Here is a 27,807-nt window from a genome sequence, read left to right on the forward strand (position 1 = left end):
GTGAATGTTCAAAAACTTTTTTTTTTTAGTTTGCATTTCTTCTACATAAAGGTTTGTGTGGAAAAAGTAGCATAATTCAAAAAATGTGCAAACTGATAAGTGCAAACTAAAACATGAGACCTTTTAGAATAACCATTTTAAAATGCAGCTTTCCAAAAGAAAAACAAATATATATGATAAAAATATATAATATATATTTTATAATAATACAGTTTTTTTTTTTTTACTAGAAATATATAAATATACAGATGTCTACATTTGGTCAAATCACTTGCTTTAAATCAAAATTCTTTTGTCATTCATCCTCCTTCAATGACCTTTTTTGAGCCATTAGTATTGTGTGTAATTTAATTATTTAGACAATAATGAATACTCTGTGCATTAGCGTGACATGAAATGCAACCATATACTCCTGAAAGCTAAATGAATGTGGCAATGAATGTGAACCATGCTAATGAAAATGAAAATGGAGAGGAAAAATCCCCAACTAACAGCTGAGCAACAATGCTTCCAGTAGCCTGCAAATTCCCATTGGAGGTCAATGTTTATGCACCTGAGTGAGAAGAATGCTGTCAAACAGCAGTTGCATTTCCACTTGGTCCTTAGTGATATCAGCATTGGCATTCATGCCAAAGACTTCAGGTAAGGGATTTAAAGGAAGTGCCTTGGTGTACTCATTGTGGCTGTTATACTGAAGAGGAAACAATCAGCATCTTAATGCAACACTAAATTTGAGGAATGGCGGTGCTAAATAATTGCATGCACTTAAAACAGGCTACCTTTGAGACTGCTGACATTTATAATAATAGCTATGCAAACATTCATGAATAAAAGATTTTGAGAGAAAATGCCAAATAAAATTGGGTATAGATTATACATGTGCTCGCAAATAAATCAGACATCACCACTGGCAGCAACCTGCTGTGTTTAATTATTGAACTTATAGCTCATAATTCCTTTTCAGAACTTTCATAAAGAGGCGAACCAATGCCTCTCCAAAAGATGCATGTTTTTTTGTTTACCAAAGTCAATAATATCTGTAGGCATTTTAAACACAGCTGTATAATGTGGGAGGGATTCTGACCCAGGAGCTGACATACACCTCAACTGAGCTTTTACAATGACCAAAATTGTTGTTTTCTCTTAGAATTGCTTTCTCTTAGGCTTTTGAATGAGAAAACTTGGCTTGCAGAGTTGCATATGGTCTTCCTTTAAAGGAAATACGATGAAGGTAGGGAAATGAAGCCTTAGTTCAGTTTGGTTTCCAGCCGTATCTCTGTTTGTCTAAGTTTAAATATAAAATTCTCTTTGAGTTTTATATGACAGAAACATTGAACTAGCTTTAAACTCAGCTGTGGAAATTTTGTCTGACATAACCCCTCTAGAACTGGACAAGCTTTTTGGAATAATGTGTTTTTAAAAGATTGAAAACTTAATCAACTCTGCTGTATCCATCTGCTGATTCTGAAAAAAAATAATAATAATCTACTCAATCAGCTGAAAAGAATATTGATATGTCTTTTTTGTGTAATTTTCATATGACTTTTTACACTATATTTATTGTAACTTTTTCACCCTATTGTTTGGATTGCTCTAAAAATAAAAGAAAAACCTAACAAAAACCTTTTCATGTTTCTTAAGAGCACAGCCGCTCAACAAAGGTTTTTTTTTTTTAGGGTTAGGAAGGTGCATGTCAGGCTGGTGGGTTCTATATAACGATCTTGAGGTGGGATATGAAAAGATGGACTGAGGAGTGGCATGATTGTGACATTTCCTGTTGAAATTCCCCTTGCTAATGCAGTGGATGGCACTCCGTAGCACTGGAGAAATGTCAGAGCATTCAGAGAGGCTCTTGATCAGTTTGTGAAATCTGCTTTTTTGAAAGGAGGAAGGGTAGTATGAGGAGTGCTTCTCTGAAGTTGGAAAAATGTCAAGAACGCTCTTTTTTTAGGGGTGGTTTAAGGGGCATGCTGGAAAGCATGAAAAGAAAAAGGGTGACGTGAAGACTGTGTGTGTGTTTCAAGAACAGTAAAAGAAGATTTGCTTGTGTGTGAATACAAAGACGAGAAAGGTACACGTGTGATCTCACCTCATACTGGCCCAAAAACATGAGTAGCTGCTGGACAGAGATCCAGAGGTCTGTCTCGTTGAAATCATGGGGGATGTTCCAGCCTAGAGGACCAGATTTTCTTCTCTCCTGGGTCAAGGTGTGGAAGAAGCACAGGCTGAACAGCAGCTTCTTAAAGACAGCCTGAAAACACACACACACACAGATGCCACTTTTCTTATATATAAAGGAGCTCAAAAATAAACATTAAGACCATCAAAGGATATACATTATATTGAGAGCACTTTTAAAAACCCTGACTGTCCTCTGTGAAGGACCTACCGGCTTTGAGGTACTGTCAAAGAACTCAGGGTCAGATATGGGGTCCATGTGGAAAGAATGGATGATGTGCAGCCCCTTGGGAGCCTCATTGGTCATTTTGACTCCGTTTTGCAGTACAGCCACAGGAAAGTTGGGAGAGGTTCAGCCACAAGCGGAAATCTGGATGAGTTGTATCTGGATTCAGCGCCTGCAAAAAGTCAAAGTGCTGCTTAAGAGTATTTCCACTGATGGACCATCCCATCATGTTTGGATCATGAAATCTTTATGTACTACTTCACAAATATACTCAAGGGTGGACATCCAAGAAGTGGCCAGGTGGCAGTTCTGTAAAACCACCCAGGTTCCCTCCTTGACGCCAGTCTCTATCATGCTCATTGTGATGGCGCCCTGACCTTGTCCCAGAGACAGGGAGGTCAGTCTATTGCCTGTGAAACCCTGAACAATAAGACAGACATAGCATGTTAACAATAAAAGAGCATCACCCATCACAAAAGACATTACCCATAGCAAACCAAAATCCTAAAAAATTACAGATGTAAAAAAAAAAAAAATGTCCTTAATTGTCCATACCTGTTCCTCACCAAATTTGAGCAGTGCTGCCATGGGGTCCGATCCTGGAGACAGGATAAAGATGAGTGGAGCGCAGCAATGACTGTCGGTGAAAGCCGTGGCCAAATTAAAGGGTGGCACCTCAAAGAACTGCTGCCCCAAGTTGTCTGACACAAACTCTTGAACCAAGGGAACAATCTGACATGCGAAGACACAAGGTCTAATTGCAAAACATACATTTTTACTACACAGTATCACATCTAACAAACACTATTGTTTGGGAGTTTTTTATGCTAACAAAAGCTGCATTTATTTGATCAAAATTCAGTAAAACAGGAATATTCAGATGAAGATCCTTCAGAAATCATTTTAATATGCTGGTTTCCTGCTCAAGAAACACTTTTGTGCCTTTTTTACCATGTAAAATTTGTGATACATTTTTTCAGGTTTATTTAATGAATAGAAAATTCAAAAGACCACCCTTTATTCGAAATAGAAATATTTTGAAACATTATAAATGTCTTTGCTTTCACGTTTGATCAACTTAATGCATCCTTGCTTTTTAATAAAAGTTTTAATTTCTTTCAGAAAATAAAATCTTACTGACCTCAAACTTCTGAATGGCTGCGTATACTTCTACGACTTTCTGATGTATAATTGGATAATAATTACATTTTTGACAGAATTCCAGAACTGTTTTCTTTCCTGAACCAATCCAAGGTGTATTAATAAACTCAGTAGAAAGATCCTTACCTTGTCTAGCCGTAAGCATCTTATAACTAGCATCCTTTGAAATTGTCCTAGTTTCTCTTGCCACTCTGAAGGGAAAGCAGTGTGATGGGGGTCCTGCAGAACACACACACAGACCATAAAATGAAAAATCTGGTGTTCCTTTCATACTTCCCCTGTCCATTTCACACCACTGAGCAGGAAAGAAATAGTGTGTGCTTAATCTCAATGGCACCTTGCTATCGTAAACCTCTTTCCAGCCCTCCCGGTATCGAGCCAGTTCTTTCCTCAGGCCTTTAAAGCGCTCCACCTCAACCAGGTGCAGGGGTTCAAATGAGGGTTATCCAGACCCACACCACCTGTCAGGAGAAAACACCATTCCTTCTCATCCACCAGAAAGAGAAGATGTAAGAGAAAGTTCTTTATGCAAAACTTCATTCAGTTGTATCTGCAATGAAAATTCTCCTTCACTGGTTTTAGACACAGTTTGTTTTTCAGCAGCTGTGCTTGATTAAATATCCAACTCAAAAGAACAGAGCAACGGTGAATGAGTCTTAAAGTTGCCACCAGAAAAGCAGCAGTCTATGAAAATAAATTTACTGGTGCATCGCCCCACACCACTTGATTCAGTAGCTGACAAGCTACTGACAGCACAATAAATGGATGATAGACACTTGCATCTTGAGCAACAGCTCAGGCATGGAGAGCCAGTGTGAAGAACAGATTATAAATCACTTAAACTTCGATTAAATTGGTTAAAATTGTGTTTATGTGGACGAATGTTGCAGGATCATTTGAAACAGGGATGATGTAAACATTGTCAGACTGATGCATGCAAGTCATTAACCTTAAGAGGCCTTGTGTAAGAGTAACCTCTTCATTCTTACTATTATTTATCAGATGAATTACTGTCTTGCCATAGCTTACTGATTCAATAAATCACAGCTGTGTGCGAGTGGAGGCAGTTACTCACAAGCTTGTTGTGTTAGAGCAGGTTGACATTGAGGCAGAAGGAGAAGAGTTGTTTGTCCTTCTCAAACAAAGAGCGACATGCACTGACGTAAAGCGAGTATGTAAAATAGTCCTTCAGAATCTGGAGTCTACATACACAGAGAAAACGTTGTGGCAGAAATCAGTTCGAGAAGCATTTTGAAAGCATCTAAAGAAAACATTAAAGAAATAAAATAGTGATCTGATGTACACTGAACCTGTAATACATATGCCTCTAACAGTTACTAGCTTTGCTTTTAAGACAATCTCTAGTGGTATGTTCATGCCTGCTATAAAGGTTTTCCTATTGCTTTCTATGGGTCCTTTGAATATTACTGTGGACAGTGGGGTGCCCTGGAGTCACAAAGGCTGAGAACCACTTCCTCAGTGGGTCCCAGCCAATAGGTTGACAATCACTAAACTACATATTTTTTTGTAAATGTCACTTTAAATACACACATTTATTTAATACTTTAACACAGTAAAGTATTAAATAAACACCTGCTGCTACTGTAGAAGCACTTTAAAAGGCACTCTCTTAAATTTTAGAGATCTGGTTTTGGTGTCTCTGTCCTCTAGAGAATTGGCACTCTTCTTTAAACCAGCTGATTCTGCCCTGGGCTGAAGTGTCGTAGTATTCCCACAGCTCTCAGCTATCAAAATCACATCAGAACACCATACTGCCCTAGTAAGACAGTGCTGATGGTAAATAGTCATACAGGGAAACAATGTCTTCACATTCCTTTGAAGAAAAAAAAACCTCCCCACACTAGATATCCTGAATACCACAGAACCCATGTTTCTGTAGAAAATGTGGTGCCTTTAAATGGATATTTCACTCAAAAATGAATGGTCTGTCATCATTTGCTAAGGCTCATGTCATTTCAAAACCTGCATGACCTTGTTTTTTCTGTGGAACACAAAAGAAAATAGTTTGAAGAATGTTTCAGCAGTTTTTTGTTCATTCAATGAAAGTCAGTGGCGTCCAAAACAACATTAGACCCCCACTGACTTTCACTGTATGGAAAAATAAAAATAAAAAATGCATTCTGTGTTCCACAAAAGAAAGAAAGTCACAGAAGTTTGGAATGACATGAGAGTGCGTAAATTATGATAGACATGTAATAGTTAAAAGTGAACTATCCTTTTAAGTGTTAATGTGAGCTAGATATTCAGAGTGCCTTATAGCTGCAACTTTGACTTTTTAAAGCATCCCATAATTCCGATGAAATTATCAGTTATATAACAGACACAATTTAAATATAATATCTGTAGTGACCTGTAGTACCTTTGTTCGAGAATGTCACTTTTTGGGGAATTATCAATGGACAGGATAAAGAGGTTGATGAACCGAGTTCTGAAAGTTCTGATACATGGGCTCGATGTTGGCCAGGTCAGCGATGGAGAAAAACAAAATTGCAGAGTGGACAGCAATAGGGGTGTAGCCCAAGCGTGTCTGATCAATCTTCAGCTCAGTAACCTTGGCAATGGCCTGTTTCTCAGAGATCTCATTGACCAGAACCTTAGAAGATGAGAGGATCTGAACAGCAGTCTCATCTTCTAAAATGTTTCCCTCTGAGGCAAAGAACACTTCTAAGATTTTATCCTCCATTTCTTTCAGTTGTCTACAAAGTAAAGAGAGTGTGAAAGTACATGGTTAAACACACACAAATGCATGATACCTTTTCAGTTTTTTTACATGACTGCACCGAGAGAGCATGCTGCTCTTTGCCCTCATTTCATAAGGAGATAATTACTGAAGGATTCAACTTGTCTTGCTTTTAGAGACAAGATTTTAAGTGAGGAACCCACAGGACTAAACTGTCAGGTTAATGTGTTTCTAGGTGGTACCTCTTGTTCTCAGCCCCCTGTACGATGAGGGCTTGTTTCTCCTCCTCAAGGTCAGGTCTCTCTCTGGCCACCACAATGCCAGCTGGTCTTGCATCCCTTCTGGGGTGATCATGAAGTTCAGCAGGGTCACCTGAACAGAACAGCAGCAAAACAATGACAGTGCTGGTGGCAGCTGTTCTTAGAATCCTATTTTTAATGAGAAAGGACCCTTTGTTTTTATTATTTGCAAGAGCATCAGAAGGCACTTTTTTCAAGCTCACAGATCCACTTTCTGGATATGGCATAACCAACCACAGAACTAACTTAAATGATATCCTCCAAGATTTTGTGACTGCTTGCTAATATCAGACCTAATATTTCTTTGATTACTGGCTGAGACACATGAGTCTGTGGGATGAAGAATGCTAATCCTGATCTTTCACAACAGTATAGTTTGTTTTATCCTGTTGCAAACACCACATGCTCATCCTAAAAGGGAAATGATATTTCAGGCTCATTAAGGAGATATCAAGGTAGTTGTGAAGGAAACAGGTACAGAGTCCAGGTATTTCAAGGTAGACTGCCTGTAACACTTTAAGACAAACTTCAGCTTGTTTTCTATGTGCATGTTTATGAGTTTATGATAGAACAGGTAGAATAGGTTATGTTCTAATGACGTAACTAGATGTTTTTAAATGTCATGAAAAATTAGTTATTTAAACACTTTCAAAAGGAGAAAGATTCACAAAATACTTATTTTACATGGACAGATTTAACACTAATTTAATACCAACAGCTTAAAATGTTTTCTGAAGGATCATGTGACACTAAAGACCGGAGGTAACAGCTGCTGAAAATTCAGTTTTACCATCAAAGGATTGAATTGCATATTAAAATATATTAAAATAGAAGAGTTATTTTAAATTGTAATAATATTTCACAATATTACATGCTACCGTTTTTACTGTATATTTGATCAAATATATGCAGCCTTGGTGAGCATAAAATACTTCTTTCAAAAACATTAAGAATTGTGTTTTGTAAGTGACAAATGTTTGTGTGTATGCATGAGTGTACCAGTAAAGCACTCACCTTGACTGAGATCTCAGGTAAATAATGTGGATTTCGTAGCTTGGTTTTTAGGTAAAATCGGAGATCTGGAGCATATTCAATAGTGGAATCACCCAGCCGGATGCAAACACCGCCTCCCTGCTTAAATGTCTGTTTCAGCAGCAGGGGATCAAGTACGGGGTCCAGTTCAACACTATTATACACAAGGGATGAATGATTACAGTTAAACCAAACCAAAAATTACAACAAAACAAAACAAAAAATACATGCAGCTGCAGAAGCTTTTATAAACTTTCTGCCTTTCACCCCAGAGCAACACTGATGAGGAGGAGCTGAGGATGGAAGACATAGGCACCTAAAGCCAGATTACTCGGCTCATTTGCATATCTCATGCTGGATTTTGGGTCCACCCCTGGGCCTTCTTTGAGAGTGTAAAATTAGACAGAAATTGTGCTTTCAGGCTTAATGTGTAATGTAAAAGTGGCAACTGCTGCACCACGGGAAGCAAGACAATGTGTGCATTTATCAACAGGTAACATTTACTGGTTTGGATCGGTGATGTGTGCTTGTTTTTCATGGTGGAGGGGGACCCCTGGGGAGAATTACTGGTATTGCACTTGAAATAAATTTTTGTTGTTGTTTCTTTCTTGTTTGTATATCCAAATTCTTCTGTCATCACAAGTTTAAAAAGTCATTTTTTTCTTACCTGGAGTGCCAAATTAGATGCAGTTTTCTAATGTGTGCACAAAGTCAGCATCACCGAGCTTGAAGACATAGAGACTGTTGGATTTCTCCATGTTCTTCAGCCACTTGTTAGCCTGGCTCTGAGGATCAGTCATTAGGGGCCACCTCCCCGCATTACTGCAGACAACAAGCATCTTAAGAATCCTTCACAAACAAGATATTCCTGGCCATGATCATGATCAATCATCTCCATCATTCAAAATTTCTAATAATTCAGGTCATGTATTCAAGAATATCACAATATGTTTCAGTTTCTGCTTTTATGGTGTTCTTCTACCTAGTAAATCATCCAAAAGTGATAACTACTGTTAAATAGTAGTATTTCATAACAGTGTGTCTAAAAGTTGTATTTTCTGTATTAATCCGTTGCAGCTATATAGCCATGCTAATTGTTAATTATAATACATATAAAAAATTAAAAATAAAAATAAAAATAAATAAAAAAATTTGTCCAAACCTTGCATTGAACAGTGCTACAGAGTACAAACATATGTCTTCCGCTAATCTTGTATGTACTCTCTTTCAGTTTAAATAAATAAATACAATCCAGTGTAAAATAGATTAAACATGTTTACAGTAACTGACTAGTGAAAATAAAGAGAAGTTTACATCAAAACTGCATTTAGATACTGCTGGATACAAATACAAATTGAAGTCTAAAATGGTCAAACTTGAAGTAGAAAATATCGGCAAAAAACTCTCATGAGATGATGATTGCATTGTCAATGGCGAAACTGTCTGAAGGGAGGACAGCATTGGTCCAGCTGCAAATTATCACCGGCTCACCCAGGGAGTTCATCAGTGACATGTTTTTGGAGCAGATAATTCCTCTTGTCTTACACATGTCAATCCACTCCTCATAGCTCGCTGTAGAGGTCTGACACAGAAACCTACACGGCTCAAGAAAGACAGCTGCTTTAGACAGTTTGATCTAGAAACAACCACCTACAGAGAAATGTAAGAAGTTTTAATCCTATTCAACCTCATCTGTTAGTTTCAGTTTAGTACTGGTATTGGGGACAGTACTATTATCATTCCGATATCTTTGTTTTCAGTTTAATCTAATAAAGACTTACTGCACACAAAGGTGATAAGCTGTGTGTCATGTACCTTATATAAAAAGAATCTCTTCTGGGAGAAAAGATATTGCTTTCACAGAGGGGGAAATATTAAAGTTAAACTACTCCCTGTTCCCAGAACGCTATTTCAAACTCACAGCAATACCAGGTATTGTATAAAGTGTTTTCACTGAGATGTTATACTGTATTTAATTTTTTACTATGAAATCAATGAGAAATAATTTTTATTGCTTATAATGCACAACCACGTTTTGCATTGTGTGATCTTGTATGAAGTCCCCTAAAAAAAAAACTTGGGTACTTAAGGACATGTAGATACTGTAAATAGTGTCACCATTATGGTGAATTGTGATTAGTTTGCTCACTGGAAGTAAAGGCACCCAGGTAGGCCACTATAGCAGCAGAGATGAGAATGTCTCTGGTGAGGTTGTTGTAGAGTTCACCTAAGTTAAAGGCTGTCTCACTCCAGTGGGTCTTCTCTCCTCCTAAGCTACCAATTAGCTGCTCTGCACGCTCTAGCTTTTTACTGCACAACTCCACTTACAGAAGGAAAAGGAAAATGAGGAGACTAAAGGATGCATGGGAGAGGGGGAGATAGTCAGTTACAAAGACATATTTTACTGTTTAAGAATTTGAGGTCAGTAAGGTTTTTTTTGTTTGTTTGTTTTTTTATATTATACTTTTATTCAGGGCACAGTAATTGGTCAAAAGTGATAGCAAAACCAAACGTAATGATACAAAGATTGTGATTTCAAATAAATGTTGTTCTTTTGAACTTTCTATTCATCAGTGAATAATGAAATAAATGCATCAGTTTCCACAAAAATATTAACCAGCACAACTGTTTTCAACATTGATAATAACAAGAAATGTTTCTTGAGCAGTAAATCAGCATATTCGAATGATTCTGAAGGATCATGTGACACTGAAGACTGGAGTGAGAAATTCATCTTTGCCATCACAAAAACAAATTGCATTTAAAAAGATAACAGTTATTGAATGCAGCCTTGTTGAGTATAAGAGAATGGTTTCAAATCTTTGAATTTTTTAATCATATTGTACATAACATACAGTACATTTAAACACATATCCCCTGATGTACAATATCGGCTAAAGGCCAGTTCTAATAATGTCACCATTTACTGAGATAAAGCAGCATCAGCACATTTAACATGATTTAAAAACATACTGAAACAGATACTGGCATCAAAGATACAGCAGGTTAAGTGTGGCTGTCATCTGTATTCAGAGATAATCAGCTATTCACATGGTTTAGAAAAGGATGATCAGATAGGACTGCATTTATATAAAACATTTGTGACCATAAATGAATGTTTATTACACAAACATCCTTCTAAATAAAGAATCTAACTGAATGTCTGATCCACTAGTGCAGGCCCTCTTTCATCATCACAGAAAAATGGATCTTTAAACCCCCAGTGTGAGAAACACAGTCTTTGTTTGAAATGACAGAGTGAGCCTGCACAGCTACTGCAGAGAGTGATGGGAGCTCAGTGCTTGGGCACGAAGCTGACAGCACAATCACTGAACAAACCAAACATCTTACTCACTCCCTGTGACGGCACTTCACTTATTCTTTGTGACACTGGTGCATACGGCAGCATGACACTTTATGCTCTTTGAGATGAATTCCTCCATAATTCCTGTTCTTTTTATCTCACATCCCAAAGTGAGAAAACAATTTAAAAGAGGCCGTTCCAGTGCAGCTTCAGGAACAGCATAACAGGTTTGCCTTAGTGTGTTCAAGTGCCTTGATTCTGGCTATGCTTGAGAGAGCATGGCATAAACAATTTTTGCCCTCCAATAGGGAAAACAGACAACCTGAATTACAAACATGGAGAGAAGGGGGGAAAAAAGAGAAGGAACATGAAAGCAAGTGAAATAGGGCAGAAAATGGCAGAGGGGCCTTGGTGATGCTTGGTTTACCCAAACACACGCTAAACTGACAGGCAGCCTCTACAGACAAATGAGAACACCATGTGTGTGTGTGTGTGTGTGTGTGTGTGTGTGTGTGTCTGTGTGTGTGTTTGTGTGTGTGTGTGTGTGTGTGTGTGTGTGTGTGTGTGTGTGTGTGTGTGTGTGTGTGTGTGTGTGTGTGTGTGTGTGTGTGTGTGTGTGTATGTGCCCCTGTGGGTTTTCTGTGTGGGTTTAGAAACAAAGGCTTCACTCTTACAACTTCAAAGTTCGAACATAATAAATGATCTGAAGGAAAATAAACAAAGAAGAAAAGGAAGACATTCCCTCAACTCCTCTTGATGTAAAAACACAAACTAAATTCCTAAATAAACAAACTTCCAGCAAAGAACGGACATTTTAACAGGGCTGGGCTGCACTGGAGGAGGTTACAAAGAATGTCAACAAAAAATAGTTGAACATAGTGTAATATGCAAGCTTTCAGGAAAAGTAGCAAACCGTTTGTTGATTGTCAGAATCTTACATAGCCTCTTTTGTGACAACTGTTCTCTGCTTACCTGACTTTCAAGGTCAGCCTTTTTGTTCTTGTTGGCTTCCAGGGTCTTCTGTAGTTTGGCCAATTTTGTCCTGGACCTACTTCAAAGCAGCCTGTTTCTTCTGGAGGCTCTCCATGGCCACCTTCAGCTTCTCTTCTGCATGTGCCAATTTCTCTTTTTTATAGGGGCCACAACCTTTGCTACTCTGTGAAGGAATTTTTTTTTTTTTTTTTTTTTTTTTTTTTACACCTTTAGTCTGTTAAACTATAACTCACTTATAGGAGTCCATGGCACAAACCCATTTACAGAGCCCCTCAGCAGCAGCGGAGGCTGTGCGGATCTTCAGTCTGGGTTGGTGGTGTATTTGTTGTGCATGACACTCATGTAGTTGACTGGAATATTGTCTTTGATGTACTCATGAAGGCTCTGGAGAAATTTCATATCTCCTAGCAGTTTTTTTGCCAGGCCCCAGAAGTCTTCCACCTTCTTGCCAGAGCCTGAGGGGTCTGGGATACGGTCTGGTTTTATGCCTTTCAGGATGCAGATGGCTCCCATCACCAGCTTGACACCAGCTGGAGGATTCTTCATGGATTTAACTAGAGTTATATCCTACAGAGGGTGACACAGATTCATCTATTGGATACTGGTGGTATGCAATAGTTTAAAAAGTACATATTTAGAACTTCCTCAAGTCACCAATAGACACATTTCTTTTGTGAAACACAAATGAAGATATTCTGGAAAAAAACTTTTTTTCTTTTTTTTTTTACATTCAGTGGTCAATGGTCACACAAAATATTTTGTATTTCACAGCAAGAATAAAGTCATACAAGCTTTTGAATGACATGAGACTGAGTAAATGATGGCAGAATTTAACTCTTTGCTTGAATGTGTTTCTTTGGCCAAAAATAATCTGAGAGCTCTTTGTTGCTATAAACATTTTGTATGCAACAAATATAATAATTAGTCAATTATAGTTTCCTTCAACCTGTGTGGTGAGCGTGTCCAAAGCAGCCAATAAAGCTTCCAGAATGGGCACAGCAACCGCCAGATCGGTATCACATTCATCTTTAATGGTCTTGGCAGCCATTGCTGCTCATTAGTCTCCGCTTCATCCACACGGATCACCTTCTCTGTCTTGGACACCTCCACAGACTCTCGCTGGATGACCACCATCATCTTTTCTACCTCTTTACTTGCCACACGCAGCTGAGGCTGAAGGGCCTCCAGCTCTACCTGCATTATGGACACTTGAGTGGCAGATGATTCCAACTTCTGACTCTTTAGCTTCATGACCTCACTGAAACAACAAAGACCAATAACAACAGCATCATCACTGGCAAAAATAATGCTTATTATACAAAGAGTTCACATCCCAAAATGGACTCATGGCCAGTAACACATACAACTGGCTGCGGCAGCGCTCTAAAAACATGTTAAAGAGAGCCAGTGGGCTGCCGTCCATCTGCTTATCATGCTCGCGCTGATAAAATGCCAAATACAAATCTCCTGCTTCTCATCTACAACAGGGGGAAGTCGTGGCCTAGTGCTTAGAGAGTTTGACTCCTAACCCTAAGGTTGTGGGTTCGAGTCTAGGGCCAGCAATACCATGACTGAGGTGCTCTTGAACAACGCACCAAACCCCCAACTGCTCCCCAGGTGCCGCAGCATAAATGGATGCCCACTGCTCCGGGTGTGTGTTCACGATGTGTGTGTGTGTTCACTGCTGTGTGTGTGCACTTTGGAAGGGTTAAATGCAGAGCACAAATTCTGAGTATTGGTCACCATACTTGGCTGTATGTCACTCACCAGTGTTTAATAGGTTACTCACATCTTCCAAAAATGACTCCAACTTAATCTGGGTGTCTGTGAAAAGGAAGACTCCATGAGTTTCCCCAGATGTCGATTTTTGCATGATGAGTTTGCGATCATCGTGCCACTCTGTAACACCATAACATTTGGAGATCTCCAGCTGGAAGAGTTCAGCTTCAGCAATGTGGGGGCCAAGCATGTCAGTGATTTCAGCCACTCCCTCTGACTCCCACTAATAGGGCATGACCACAGGGCTGTTTGAGAATGTGGGAGATGTGACAAATGTGTTCAATGGCGAACCGGAAAAGTACAAGATTCATTAGAGCCTTGCTGATATTGTTGTACTCTTCAAGATGGGTCTCCACCACCTGATGAATCTTCTCATGGTCACTCACCTCATGGTTATTGCGGTCCTCACCCTTGGGGTCATGGAAATCACAGAACATGAGGCTCCGAAGGTCATCTTCAGTTACATGCCCATCTGCGTCACTGTCCAGATGCTTGAAGAGCTGATGGAAGTCTTCTTTCCGGGGAGACTTGGAAACTTCCTACAGGAAGCCCACCATCCATGCATAATCAGACAGGTGCACTAAGCATTCATAATAGACCCTCAGGACCTGCATGAGAGGAGTCTTCTACATTAGTTTCTTGTTCTTACTTATGATATGACCTATAAAACCTATATGTTTGCAGTTACCTCATGCACCCATAAGCATTTGATGGCTGTAGGGTCGTCTGCAGTCTCTGGCCGTGATAAGCAGATTCCCTGGATGACGCTGGAGAAATCTCGAAGGTTGAAGAGATAGTGAGTCTTTGTTGGGGTTGGTAGGAGGTTCTTAGTGGCCTCCTGGTAGACAGATATGGTGGCACTGATGATCTGAGAGGTGATGCTGGTGAACAGTTTGGGAAATGTAAATCTGAAAGCAGTTAAAAACAGGACATGTATTTAAAAATGAATTTATTTATTAACCACACTGGTATTGAGTTCTATAACCTTATGATCAAGTGCAAGTTCAGAATTCTTGAGAAGATGGTGAACATGGTTTTGTCATCAAATTCATTAATGGTCACTGTGTGGAAATGATGTAAAAATTGAGGAATAACGGGGTTCCTACCTCCACCTGCACATGACAGTGGACATGACGACATGTAAAAGCAGAATTGATATCCACTGTTCAAAACACAACACTTGGTCCATTCTATGATATCAGGCTTGTTTACTTGCTTTGCTATAAATAAAAAAATTATCTCAAAGTTGCATACAACTATGATTTGCTTCCTAAAGCTTGACACATTTGTTTTACTGTGACCAGTTATATTTAACTTTGTTTGCTTTATGAGAATTATATTATTTTATCATCCTTATTATTCTCATGGTTTATCCCCAAGGTCTGTTTGTCTGCTTGTCTATACATTTATATGCTCCTAAACAATTTTGTCTTGCATTATTGAACTAAACACTGCTTTCAAAACAATTTGCTCTGAATAAAAACTGAATTAGCATTATAGCATACTGTATATAAATGCCATGAACTCACCAGGTGGACCCATGGCACACATGATCTGAATGTCCACTAAGTTGATCATGGAGCAGTCCTTCATGTCGTACCACTGACGCAGGAGCTCCACTACAGGCTGGGCTCCATAGGTCTCTCTTGCTGGCATATTCACATCGTCCACAAACACCACCTGATCAAGTAATCAAAAGGCAAATGAAAAGTTTAAATAAGTAAAAAAAAAATGTATAAAATAAATAATATTAATAATAATAAAACATTTTTAACACCAAGGTTCATGTAATTTGATGTTGTAATTTTGAATGTTGGAAGATAATGTGCTGTTAAATGGTGATTAAAAACAGGTGGACTTATGAATCAGGAACACATTTTTGTCCCGTTTAATTTAGTGACAATTAAGAACTCATTTTCTCTTTGCAGTTAGAATTTTAGGCACAAATTATGGTCATAAATGGGTTTTGAAATTCTATGAAGAATTGCTTACTAAAAATTGACTCCAAGAACAAAAAGGATAATAAAAAGATGCTTAAAGTATACAATTTTCTTTTCCAGAGGAGGGCCAAACACTCCTTTCCTTCTCTTATCAAGTTTAGACATAATAATGTTTTGGGTGTGTGCTGCTGTTGTTTGACTGTACACATCCTTCTCCAGATGATTCCACAAAAAGTCCTGTGGGGGATTATTATTTTGTTATTAATTATTTCTCTTTATAGTTTAACAGTTGACCTAAAGGATGAAAATCAACAACATGCATAACCAGCATAAAAGCTCTTATTATGAAACAGCCATGTGTCAACCAATTAATGTAAATATATGCATATTTCAGAGAGGCCTCATTTATTATAGTTTGAGGAGCCTGCAAGTTGCTCCACTTAAGCTTGGCACATAGAATCTCTTTCATTCATTAAAACTCTGTGAAAGAGCCATGTGGCAGAATGTGAAAAATTATGATTTAATATTCATGGTCTAAATGAGAGTGATGAAGTCATCGGCACCTGCAGACATTTCACACTCGCAACTTGCAGACTCCTTTAAAGATGCAGAGTCCTTTAAAATTTTGCCAAAGAATCACAAGGGGGAAATTGTGAAGAAATTAAATGGAAAGAGGATGCAAAGGGATCTACGAAGTGAGTCGAAAGATTTTTGAACATTACTCAGTCTCTTCAATCTTTTCACAAGATCTGATGTCTAAGCTCCAAACTATATGGTCTGGCACACATCACCGTTGTGACACATAAGATTGTGTGTTGATGTCGCACATGTGTATTTAAAACAAAAGCATAATTATTCCAGTAGTAGGTGAAGCTGTTTGACTGATGGATCTCCAGTCGACTGACTTTCTAAGCGTATCACAGACCGAAATAAGAGCACTGAGTATGTTCATCTTTTGTGGAAAGTGGGCAGGGATGTGCAGTGGGCCACAGTTGGTCTCGAACCATTGACTAATGTATCACAATCTGATAACATGTCATCCTTCAATGCATACACATAAAAGATCATGTAAGAGGATTCATGCACAGCTGGACAAAGTGGTGTGTAGGTAGAGACAGTTGTGTCATGCACCCATTTTATTTTGAACAGGGGCACCTGTGGCAGTCTTGTTTTATTTCGTGCTATAGGTGAGCTTACACAACACTGTTGTGTGCATCTGTGTAACATTTATTCTGAGTCCCTAGGTGGCCTTAAGAGAGAAATCCCTACTTGTGGGAGCTGTGTGACATCATAGGGGATTCCTGATAAATAGGCATCGTTGCCATTGTTTCTCACGTTCACCTCTCTCTTTGCTTCCCTGGAGCAATTTAGTCTCTTTTGTTATAGTTTGATTTGTGTTTTTGTGCATTTGTTGATTTCTTGAGTAATCTAGTATCTAGTGTTCTTTGGTGTTAGATTTTTTTCCTTCCTTTTTTTTCCTAATAAATAACAGGTAGTTGATTTATTTATTAGCTCAAGCTTTGGTTATTTAGTAAGCATAGTAAGGGAAGTAGAGGCCCTGAGGACTCACCTGTTTTTATCGGGAGTCAGGTAAGATCTGCTGGTGAGAACAGGCATAGGCAGGTGTTTTCTGTTTTTCCTTTCCGTACCTGTTTACTGTTATTGTAGATATTTCTTTGCATTTGTAGCGTATGAGCAGTTCATTCATTCATTGGTTCTGAATTAATGAATCATGGCTCGTTGAATCTAAAACAATGCACATTCCTTGGCTAAAACCCAAAGCTTTTAGCCCCTGAACTCATGCAGGTAAATCAAACTCTCTGCAAGCTGAATGGCCGGCCTGGTGCCAGCATGGCTGGGTTTAAATTCCTGACCAGATCGTAAAACTTTATTACCCCAAACTGGGAGAAACAGAAAAAGCCCAGCTTGCTAGGGATTCTTGTAAGGAAAAAGGAAAGTAAATATATTCTAAATGTATTGACTGTATTTCCTTTTTGTGCTTAGATGTCTTCCATATCAAATTGGAGTATCTACAATTTTATTGTGTTAATCAAACTTTAAATGTGTGTAATTCTGCATATGAATGTAACTTTATGTTTCTCCTACCTTTACCTGTCATTTTTGGGATCTGTTTTTAACCGTCTTGCCTTGACCGAACCACTCATACATAGGAAATTACAGTAAAATGTATTATTCTGGAATTACCATCTTGCTGGAATATAATTGCTGAATTCTGACAACACCATAACTCACTCGAGTGGGTGTCTCCCCAGAGACAAAGGAACTTTTTCCCGCTTCAGATCGTGGACGTTCATTGGTTGTTCGCGCAAACAGAGGCGTGAAACCCAGTCGCTCCATAAGAGACTGACACAGAACTTTCTCGTTGCACTTTGTTTGGTCGGCACTTCGTCGAGAGAACGTCTGTCGCGATGGCTCCTTAGGGAGCTTTCATCTCCGTTTTTCTTTTCTTTTCTTTACTAAGTTTTATTCTTATATTCGCCTCTCCCTACACGAGGGAGACGAACTCTGAATTATTTCTTTGGTAACTCCACGTTCGTTGAACCTTTGAAACTTCGCGCGAGTCTGCTCGCCCCGGAAGACACGAGAGAACACGCCCAGCTCTAAAAGCACGACGCACGCAGCTCTTAGCAGGCACAAAGATACCCACATGCAAGTATTATTTCCTATAGAGATTTAAAACGCTGCTTAAGGTTGTCTATTCCCTTTTCAAGGTGATCTGATTCCTTGTTGTCTTTCAAAAAGGTTACTGTATGTGATTTTGCCATACTGCGCGATCATTCTGCATGATTCTGCCTATCTCTCTCTCACCTTCTCTCGCTCACCCTTTCACTCACTCTCTCTCTCTCTCTCTCTCTCTCATTTTGTTATTCGTTTTGTATTGTATTTGTTTTTACTGTTTGTATTGTTATACGCATATTTACTCTGTGTGAATCGTAGTTTGATGTATTATTAGTTCAATTATTAAAAGCCAATATATTCATGATTGTTTCTGTCTAAAATGCTCACATTACGAAGTCAATTAAATGTTTGATCTTAGCTACAAAGCTTATTTGTTACTTTCCAGTAACCTAAATTTTATAAGGACGGGAGAATGGTTTCATGGCCAGAAACTATTTTTCCTGGAATTATAATAAGTGATAACTTTATATGAAGTTGATAAGTTAATCTTACGGCCGTTTGCTGGACAAACCACTGTTTGATTTGCATTAATTCCCAGTAAAAGATATCACGTTAATTGATATGAAGAATGGAATATTGACATATTAATGAGTAAATTACAGTGCCTTGTAATGAGTTATTGATATATACAATTGACCTATTTTTCATCTTCAATAATTTTAATGTAACTGTTACACGAGATATATATATATATTAATCATATTCCTGATTAATTATTAAAATTCCCTATATATCATTTGAGCTAACGTTAACGTACTACCCAGTGCGGCTACATTATTTTGGTGGAGATGCCGGGGCATTTCAAACTTCGTTTTATGAGCAATTCAGTTTCAATCTGTTTTATATGGTTATTAATAATTTCTGCACGCGCGCTATGAAATTATGAGATTGTGAGATAAGTCGCAAGACGCAAACTCACTCCTAACTGACTGAGGCAAAAAGCTGATCAGTCAGCACATTAACAATTTCTAGAAATACCTAACAGTATAGTCACTGTTATTTTGGCTGAAAGTACACTGCAGTATAATGTTAAATGTCCTGTTAAGAGAAGATCAAGAGCTCTCTGTAGTGAGAACATTTTAATATTAGTAACCCGCCTATTAAAGACGAAGAAAAATCTTTTTTTTTAGGACGAGACGGTAAATCTGATCAGAGCGACGTTCCTTTGATTCAGTAATTAAAAGGCCTTGTAATTACATAAAAAAAATAAATTTGTAAACAACAACATATACAAAAAAATATAAACGATAAAAAACTCCTGGTCGAAAAATTGGCTTAGCTACCCAATTTTAAACCTAAAACATTTAAATCATAAGTGCTATTTTGATAAATGTGTATGGGGAGTGCAACAGACGGACAATTCCTGTTGTTCACATTTGCGTGTTTTGCAGCGAAGAAATCCTGCCTCACGCTCTTGTGCAGTATAGCACCTTAAAGGTACAAACCTTTGTCTGTTGGAGAATCAGCGCTGACAAACGCTCAGATTCTAAATCACACTGAAGTAGGGTGTAATTCCGCTAACTAAACACCAGAGGGCGTCCTTTAAGGGTTTAGATAGTCTCAAATTACGCCCTGCCTTCTGACTTCAGTCTGCATGAGTGCAATTACGCCATCTCGTGGCCGTTTCAGATAATGCTAATTTTTTTTTTTTTTCTGTGGTTGTTGAATTAGCCCGTCTAAATTCTCAATAATTATTTGCATTTACAGCTTTGCCCGTGCAAATATTATTTTATGTTAGACAAATTTTCCTGCCTTTGACTGTTCACACTTACTTTGAGTTTGGTTCAAACATGATTTGAATTAAAATTTAATTGTTTAATAGTGTAAAATTAAGTGTCTCAGGTTAACCACTGATTGACCCACTTAGAAGGAAGTGAGCCATCTAGTGGGCCGTCTCCTGTTAAGTCGGTTCATAGCTTTCAGCTCTCTTCTTGCTTATTTTAAATTTCAGTTTAAACCAGTTTTGAATTTTTAAATTTGAATTAAGTTTTCTGTTTACCAGGTGAAGCACAAGAGGGAGTTTCATCCCCTTGTGGTGAAAACCAGCTACTGCTGCCTTCTCCCATGTTTCATCCTGTCTATTTCTATTGTGATTTTTGATTCTTTTTCTTCTCTCTTTTGGGTTAGGTTATTTTGATAATTACCATCACTATCATAATTCCCTTTTTGTTTTATCATTATTAGGTAAAGCTGTTACCTCTCATTTCTACATATATATTTAACTCAATTGATTTTAAACAAACAAGCCTTAATTCACTTTAAGTTTCCCTTGTTCATCCTTTGTGTATTTGATTGTAGAACTCCCTTGGTGATTGGACAGTCATCTCAGGTTTCCAGTGAGCAAGGTTGCCCGACCAGCGTTACCGAAATGTGATAAAAACCATCCACTTATTATAAGCCACATTTTGCTTCTTTAAGCCACACCAATTTCTAGGTTTCCTACCCCATCTCTTCTCCAAGCCACACCATCTTCCTAGGTTTCCTACCCCGATAGCCCCACTCACCTGTTGGCCCTATCTTAAAACCTAGCAGTAGGCTTAGGCCTCCTTATTCTCCCTAACACATATCGTGTTACTACTGTTTTATCTCTAGGGGTCGACCGATTATCGGCGTGGCCGATTATCGGCGCCGATATTAAGCATTTTTATTGTTATCGGCATCGGCCATTTTCAAAACCGATTTGCCGATAAAAAACCATTTTATTTTGAAATGCGCGATCTGGCACTGATCCAGCCACCTCAGTCAGAGCGCACCGCTCTGTGGCCTAGACTAAGCCCCGCCTATCGTCCGTCTGATTTGTTGGGAGTCATGAGCCTGGCCAATCAATACGGCTGGCGCGGCTGGAAAATGTTCCGCTCTCACACCGAAAGCACAGGAGCTGCTTCAGTGATCATCATCACACATCAATAACTTATCTCTCGAAGGTAAGAATGCAGTAAAACGTTCCTGAAGTTGCAATAAAATCACTACACTGAAGTTGCAAAAACACCTAAATATAATCGATTTATGATGACAAGCCCCGTTCAGTTATTATACCGTGAATTCCCGGTCAATGTCCGTCATTGCAGTGATATGCTTTAACGGATCATCACATCAGTGCTGAGATAGTGAAACTAAAACCTACTTCTCTCACCATTCGGCCAATTTAACGTTATAATTGTGAATATATTATCAACATGAATGAATTCACTCACGTCTGCTGCGGTTTTTTTTTGTGTTGTTCACATAGCTTCACTGAACAGCATCCGTTCCGTTAGGGCTCTTAGTCAAATAAATTGCGCATATTTGGAGAAATGTTGCTTTATTCTAACATGATTGCAAAATAATTTATCATACAGATTACCATTATGCAATTTTGAAGAGCTGAAAGGGCATCAAGCACGAGCTCTGACGCCCTGACGCGACGCGAGCTCCCTATTCCTGATTTAGTTATCTCCGCGGCCGCGCTCTCTCATTTCACTTATAACCAGGGTGCGGTTTGCCGGGGGGATGGGGGGATTTCCCCCTTCTGGTCTATGCATCCCTGCCTCTGCTGAATAACATTTAACATCATGCAAACCCGCTCTGACGTCCAGATCTGAATCAAATGATTCGCGATACGCGATCCGATTAAAGCGCATCGAAACAGTGAATCATCTTGCGACGCAATGGTTTAACTGATTCGGAGTTTCAAAAAGCTCCGTTGTGTTCTTTGCTCGCTTTCTCGATGTAATTTGTTGTTTTGAATAACCGTGGATATTAAATCATTACAATTAATAGGCCTAACGTAGGCTTACAATGTTTTTATTAAACTGAGATCACACTAAATACAATTTCCATCGTATTAAAAACACTTCATAAAATTTTTCAAAAGCATCCCCCCTTTGTTTATTTCACAAATCGCACCCCTGCTAATAACCCTATGCTAATAACGTAAATTGTCAATAATCTCACATTGCACGTTTCTGGATGACGCTGTCCTGTATACTTCCTAGTTTGTATCGCCGTGATAAACAGAGTCAAACAAACATTTTACACATAAAAAAAAAAAAAAAAACACTATTACAATATGGGTGTGTGTGTGTGATTTTTCTGGGTGCAATTCTGGGTTGCAAATAAAATGCTAAATATAACACACACACATATATATATATATATATACATAAATATATATATATATATAGAGAGAGAGAGAGAGAGATTACATTTATTTTCCATTATTTGTTCATTTGTTGCTGTTTAAAATTTGCTTTAAGTTTTACTTTGTTTATAGGATGCTGCTGATGGATGCAAGTTTTACTTAGTTTACAGAATGCTGCTGATGGATGCTCCCAGCACTTTTTATGTTTGTTGTTATTATTAATATTAATGTTGTTATTATGAACAGTTCTCAGAATTAAAGATGTGTTAAAATAATTTAAAGAGAGTCTTTGTCAGAGGCCTTTTTATTCTTAATTTTGACATTAATTTTCATTTTTACACAAGACACATATCGGTTCAAGATATCGGTTATCGGTCTCCTTGATCTGTAATAATCGGTATTGGCATCGGCCCTGAAAAATGCATATCGGTCGATCCCTATTTATCTCATTTCAAGTGTTTTGTTTCACTTTGATCTTTTCTGTCCTTTGTTCTGTTGTGATTTGTTTCTTTCATTTCACAGAAAGACAGTAACCTATGAGAGCCACCAAGGAAGCTAAACAGTAGAATGACAACCAGCAGCCGGTGTCATCACGTGACCCGCTAGGCTACTGCCTTTCAAATCTCCATTTCAGGTCTTTTGTTGACCCAAGTTAATTGGCTCCGCGAACTGTCTGACTGTTTGCATCAGTTAGCCCCAAAATTCTCATAAACGGCATAGCCCGTATGAGTATAGCTCGTTAACCGTAGAACGAACTTGCATTGGTCTCTTTGTATGTATGCTGTGTTTCTCTCACCTACAGTGAGCCAGGATGTTCCGTTCATCCAGTCCAGCAGTCCACGGGGGCAACCTCTCGACATGGTTGAAAGCAGTGACGACCCCCTTCCTGCCCAAGGACACCAGTAACCTGCAGCACCTAAACCAAGAGCAACTGGACACCGAGCCAGATGAACTGATGGCACACGATCCAACCCAAAGCTACAACTACAAAGAGCTCGCCAGGATCCTCGGAAGCCTAGTTCACATTCTCGTCACCCAGGCACGGCTCAGTGAATGGAGCAACATCGACCTGGAACAGCAAGCAGCAACACTTATGCTTCAAGCGGAGGAGGCCTGGAAGGACCAGGCCCGAACCCAGAGTCGCCTTGATCAGCTCCTCCTCGAGACCCAGAACCAGCCCGAGAAAGAGGACGCCACAGATCCAGAGATACAGAAAGAAGTAGAAAGACTTCAAAATGCCCTGCAAGATCTTCGCCTCGACACAGACCAAAGAGGACAGTTGGAGAGAGAAGCCCAAAAGGAACTCAACGAAAAACTCCAGCAATGTGACACTCTCCTAGAGAGAGCAAAGACTGAACTGAAAGAAAGAGACTCTAAAGCCAGGGCCTGTGAAAAACACTTGCAAGCCGCCCGAGCTAAAATCGACAAGCTTACTCTGCAGAGAGACGAGCTCCAAGATGAACTTGACACTGTTCATGCTGAATTGAAACATTCTTACAGATTACAGAGTGGCTGCAACAGAGAAACACACACCATAGAGAGTTTCTCCCGGCCCGCCACTCCAACCCTTTCAGCCAAGAACCCAGAGCTGAAAAAGGGGGGCGTAAGCCCACGGCTCAAGACATCACCAGCCAGCTTCCAAGAATACCTGTCAGCAACGGAGGGGGGAGAGCCCTTCCAGAGAACGCATGCCACTAAACCCTGCACGGCTCCCCGAGAACTTGACAAGCTAGCCAGAAACGTCCCTACGTTCAATCCAGATCCTTCAGGAGGTCATGACGTTCACGCTTATTTACAAGACACTGACTTTCACTTACAAACTGTCGCCAACGTGACAGCTTTGGACAAATTGTACCTGTTAAGAATCACGTCCCGCCGTGATGTGCATAGGATTCTGGATCGTCAACCAGAGACTGTCAAAGTGGACTACCAGCAACTGAGAAAAACTTTGATTCTTGAATTCTCTAATCCAGACTCAGACCACGGGCTCCTTAACACTATAGACCTCAAACAGGGCCAACTTGAAAACCCACAGACTTTCTACAGTCAACTACGGAAAGCCTACTTCGGAGCACGCAACGAACCAGGTATGCAACAGGATGTCAACTTTAAAACTCTGTTCCTCCGAAACCTACATGCCAGTTGAAGTTTTCATCTCGGAGTCTCAGCGTGTCCGTGTAGCATGTCTACACAAGAGTCATGGGACTTAGCCCACAAAGCTTACACCAAGCAAAAGACTATTCTCTGAAAAGACTGTGAAAAACCCCACAATTTACTCTGTCTCTGAGCACTGCTCGGAGTTGACCCTAGAGGGCGCCCCACAACACCACAGTCACAGACCTTCTTACAGAGAGTCAAGACCGTTCCAAGCCAGCAGAGGGCTACATAATGGAGATGATGCTCGTCCAAAGCACCAGAGCGAACACTATGAAAGATTCTGGGACCGGCGACCCAAAAAAAGCCGATCCCCACCGTCCAGGACACAAAGCCCCGACAGCCGGCAGTGGAACCACTCTCGACACGACACTGGTAAGCTCAATCCTGAGCACACATCAGAAAAACACAGGGCAGCCATGTCTGAGACAGCAGAGATCCTGAGGGTGCTGAAAGAGCTTCTTTACATGAAAACTCGCAAGGAAGACAAGGAAGACAAGAAAGACGAACCAGACATCTTATGTCTAAGCATAAGAACTGAAACCAACACCCTGTCTAACTGCCATCTGACTGAGCCAAGCACCCCGAACACTGCTCGTCATCCACAGACCACAGAGCTAACTGTCACATCACAAGGTGACAGCATCACCCAAGCTCCACAGCTGACAGCTGCACACCCTGAACGAGACAGCACAGTTCCTCACACCAGGTACCACAATCCCAAGGTACCAGAAAATGCTGTTTTTGGCTCCCTGCCTCCGCAGCGAGCTACACGAGACCGGTCCTAACCACCCATCGATCGTCACACCTGCCCCGATGCCAACATTCCTGGGCAACCTCGTCGAAAAGGGGGTGGGCCGAAAACTCCACCTGAACATCACGTTAGGAAAAGGACTGAGCATGGAAGCCCGGATCAACACAGGATCAGACCTTACAGTGATCTCATCTCAACTTTTCAAAAGACTCCAATTTGAAGCTAAGAGACAAGATCGAACTCTTACACCTCAAACTTGTGAACTGAATGTACAGTCATACAGCCAGAATGACATCCGGTTTGACAAGGTAGCTTCCATTCACCTGACGATTGGTCCTATGAGTCTAGTACATCCTGTGTACATTTCACCAATGGACACTTACCCACTCCTCATCGGCAAAGACCTGCTAGATCGCTTTGAACCTTTACTGGACTTCAAACAGCTAAAAGTCTGGGCTCAAGTGCGAGAGAAACTCTTCCCCTCCAGCCACACAGGTCGCCGGTGACAGACTGTCAGGTCACAGAGGTCACGGGAACTCCCACAGAGCCAGACTGCCAAGTCACAAAGGTCACGGGAACTCCCACAGAGCCAGACTGCCAGGTCACAGAGCTCACGGGAACCCCAGCAGCCAGCAATGGGTACACAGCCTCAACAACAAACCAGGGCTCAAGTTCGCTCCTCTGCACCTTAGTCAACGAACAGGGAACGGTGATACCAGCTTACACCAAAGGGGTCGCTGCTCGGCTCAACATGCGATGTGTTCAAACCTTAAACCACACGCTGGGTTTCTTCCAACCCTCACCTGAATGTGTGGAACTCGGACTCACACTTGAAGCCACACCCCTCACTGAAGTGTCATCTCATATAGTTTACATCCTGTGCAACAACTTGACGGTAACTGACATCAACATTCCCAAAGCCTACCGGCTGGGATGGCTAGTGAGCAATGACTTTCATGACTTTGAACGTGTACGACCTGTCATAGGGCCCATTCCACCTGCACTGATACCCGAAAAGAGTACAGACAACACATTGTTCACTGCACCCTTCAAATTCATCACCATCACATCTGTCATGTCAGTGACCAAAGACCAGGTGTGCAGAACGGAGCTGACCGAGGACCAACACCTCGCAGTATACACAGTCTCTCCCACCAGAGCGTCGGTGAGACTGATGAACCTGCTACACCTCTTAATACCAAACCGACTGATGACACACCGATGGAGGAGCCTTACCCAGGTTTTGAATCTCCAGTGCAGCGAATTCAACAAGACGCTAATGCACTTCAGAGCGATACAGTTCGTCAAGGACTCAGACAAGTTCTTTATAAATTCAAAGAATCCTGTGCCAAAGACTCTTTAGACTGTGGTCTTACCAACCTCCACATGGTGCACATCCCTACGCACCCTGATGCTCCTCCCACTTTTTTTCAAACAGTACAAGATTCCCATCGCCTCACACGAACCAGTGCAGGAGATGATCGAATCTAGGCTTGAGAAAGGTGTCATCCGTCCACGCAACAGCACCTACTCAGCCCCCATCTGGCCCGTCCTCAAACCTAACGGCAAATGGCGACCCACCATTGACTACAGGAAATTGAATCATCAGGTGCCGCTGTCACAACGGCCCATGACCCAGCTAGAACAAGAAATACCCCGAATCAGAGGAGCCACAATCTTCTCTACACTTGATGTGGCCTCTGGATTCCGGACCATTCTGGTGCACCCGGAAAACCAACACAAGCTGGCATTCACATTTGGCAACCGACAGTTCACCTTCAACAGATGCCCGTTCAGCTACGCCAACTCACCAGCTGAATTCAGCATCTTTCTGAACAAAGCATGTACAGACTCTAACTATGCCAGACTCCAGTTTTGTGTGCCATCTTCCGAGCTGGAAACAGAATGGTTTCAAAACTGCAAACAACAAGCCAGTCAAACACCACACACCTGTTCCAGGAACGTGATAACATCACAAAAACACACAATGTGACTGTGTACTGGAAGAAGGTAAAAGGACACTCGAAGCTACCAGGTCTCGACAAGGACTTATATGATCAAACTGACACCCTCGCCAAAACTGGCACACTAAACAACAGGCTGTGGTCACTCCCAACCCACCCACCCACTTTCAAGGTTAAAGTGATTACACACAGCATAAGAACTTTACAAACTAGACTGCCTACCTCAGAGCCGCTTACGCTGGCTCCGCTGTTTTACAAATACCAACATAGCAGACGAGCGGGTTTCTGACACCTCCATAAAGACTTTGCTTAACCACCTCTCAAACCCCTCCATCCACCCTTGCACGCTGTCTACACTCACTGACAACCAGTGCCTCAGACCACTGCATGAAACAAAGCACATGCTGCGTGCACAGAACAACACTGTGGGTCGTGCACCATCTGACATCACAATGCCAAGGCTTGTTATGCCACGGCGCAAAAGGGGGATAATGCCAATGTA

General features: G+C 40.4%; 3 protein-coding genes across 3 annotated transcripts; all 3 read right to left on the reverse strand.

Annotated features, from left to right (window-relative positions):
- Positions 1-1,875: 1,875 nt before the first annotated feature.
- Positions 1,876-4,066, reverse strand: LOC122146123 (dynein axonemal heavy chain 7-like). Its single transcript, XM_042763711.1, has 6 exons — positions 3,903-4,066; positions 3,692-3,784; positions 2,960-3,136; positions 2,663-2,824; positions 2,390-2,576; positions 1,876-2,251 (listed from the first exon to the last, which is right to left on the reverse strand). The coding sequence occupies exons 2-5, from the start codon at positions 3,722-3,724 to the stop codon at positions 2,475-2,477; spliced, it is 474 nt and encodes a 157-aa protein (XP_042619645.1). The 5' UTR covers positions 3,725-3,784; positions 3,903-4,066; the 3' UTR covers positions 1,876-2,251; positions 2,390-2,474.
- Positions 4,067-5,943: 1,877 nt separating this feature from the next.
- LOC122146052 (dynein axonemal heavy chain 7-like) lies at positions 5,944-8,397 on the reverse strand. Its single transcript, XM_042763093.1, has 3 exons — positions 8,319-8,397; positions 6,509-6,638; positions 5,944-6,282 (listed from the first exon to the last, which is right to left on the reverse strand). Exons 1-3 carry the CDS (start codon positions 8,395-8,397, stop codon positions 5,979-5,981), a joined length of 513 nt encoding a protein of 170 aa, XP_042619027.1. The 3' UTR covers positions 5,944-5,978.
- A 3,112-nt stretch (positions 8,398-11,509) lies between these two features.
- On the reverse strand, positions 11,510-13,146 carry LOC122146124 (dynein axonemal heavy chain 7-like). The gene is made up of 2 exons (XM_042763712.1): positions 12,841-13,146; positions 11,510-12,461 (listed from the first exon to the last, which is right to left on the reverse strand). Exons 1-2 carry the CDS (start codon positions 12,940-12,942, stop codon positions 12,195-12,197), a joined length of 369 nt encoding a protein of 122 aa, XP_042619646.1. The 5' UTR covers positions 12,943-13,146; the 3' UTR covers positions 11,510-12,194.
- Between the last annotated feature and the right edge of the window lie 14,661 nt (positions 13,147-27,807).

Source organism: Cyprinus carpio, chromosome A9 (assembly GCF_018340385.1).
Source record: "Cyprinus carpio isolate SPL01 chromosome A9, ASM1834038v1, whole genome shotgun sequence".
Lineage (NCBI taxonomy): Eukaryota > Metazoa > Chordata > Actinopteri > Cypriniformes > Cyprinidae > Cyprinus > Cyprinus carpio.

What these genes read in the sequence shown, in the direction of transcription:
- LOC122146052 (XM_042763093.1), bottom strand. Translation starts at nt 8,397, where the DNA reads ATGACTGATCCTCAGAGCCAGGCTAACAAGTGGCTGAAGAACATGGAG. An exon ending in TCTCTATGTCTTCAAGCTCG is followed by an intron (nt 6,639 to 8,318) that starts GTGATGCTGACT and finishes TGTTCTGTTCAG; the next exon opens with GTGACCCTGCTGAACTTCAT. An exon ending in CAGGGGGCTGAGAACAAGAG is followed by an intron (nt 6,283 to 6,508) that starts GTACCACCTAGA and finishes TTTACTTTGTAG; the next exon opens with ACAACTGAAAGAAATGGAGG.
- LOC122146124 (XM_042763712.1), bottom strand. Translation starts at nt 12,942, where the DNA reads ATGGCTGCCAAGACCATTAAAGATGAATGTGATACCGATCTGGCGGTT. An exon ending in TGGACACGCTCACCACACAG is followed by an intron (nt 12,462 to 12,840) that starts GTTGAAGGAAAC and finishes CACCCTCTGTAG; the next exon opens with GATATAACTCTAGTTAAATC.
- LOC122146123 (XM_042763711.1), bottom strand. Translation starts at nt 3,724, where the DNA reads ATGCTAGTTATAAGATGCTTACGGCTAGACAAG. An exon ending in GATGCTTACGGCTAGACAAG is followed by an intron (nt 3,137 to 3,691) that starts GTAAGGATCTTT and finishes TTCGCATGTCAG; the next exon opens with ATTGTTCCCTTGGTTCAAGA. An exon ending in CCCTTGAGTATATTTGTGAA is followed by an intron (nt 2,577 to 2,662) that starts GTAGTACATAAA and finishes GACTTTTTGCAG; the next exon opens with GCGCTGAATCCAGATACAAC.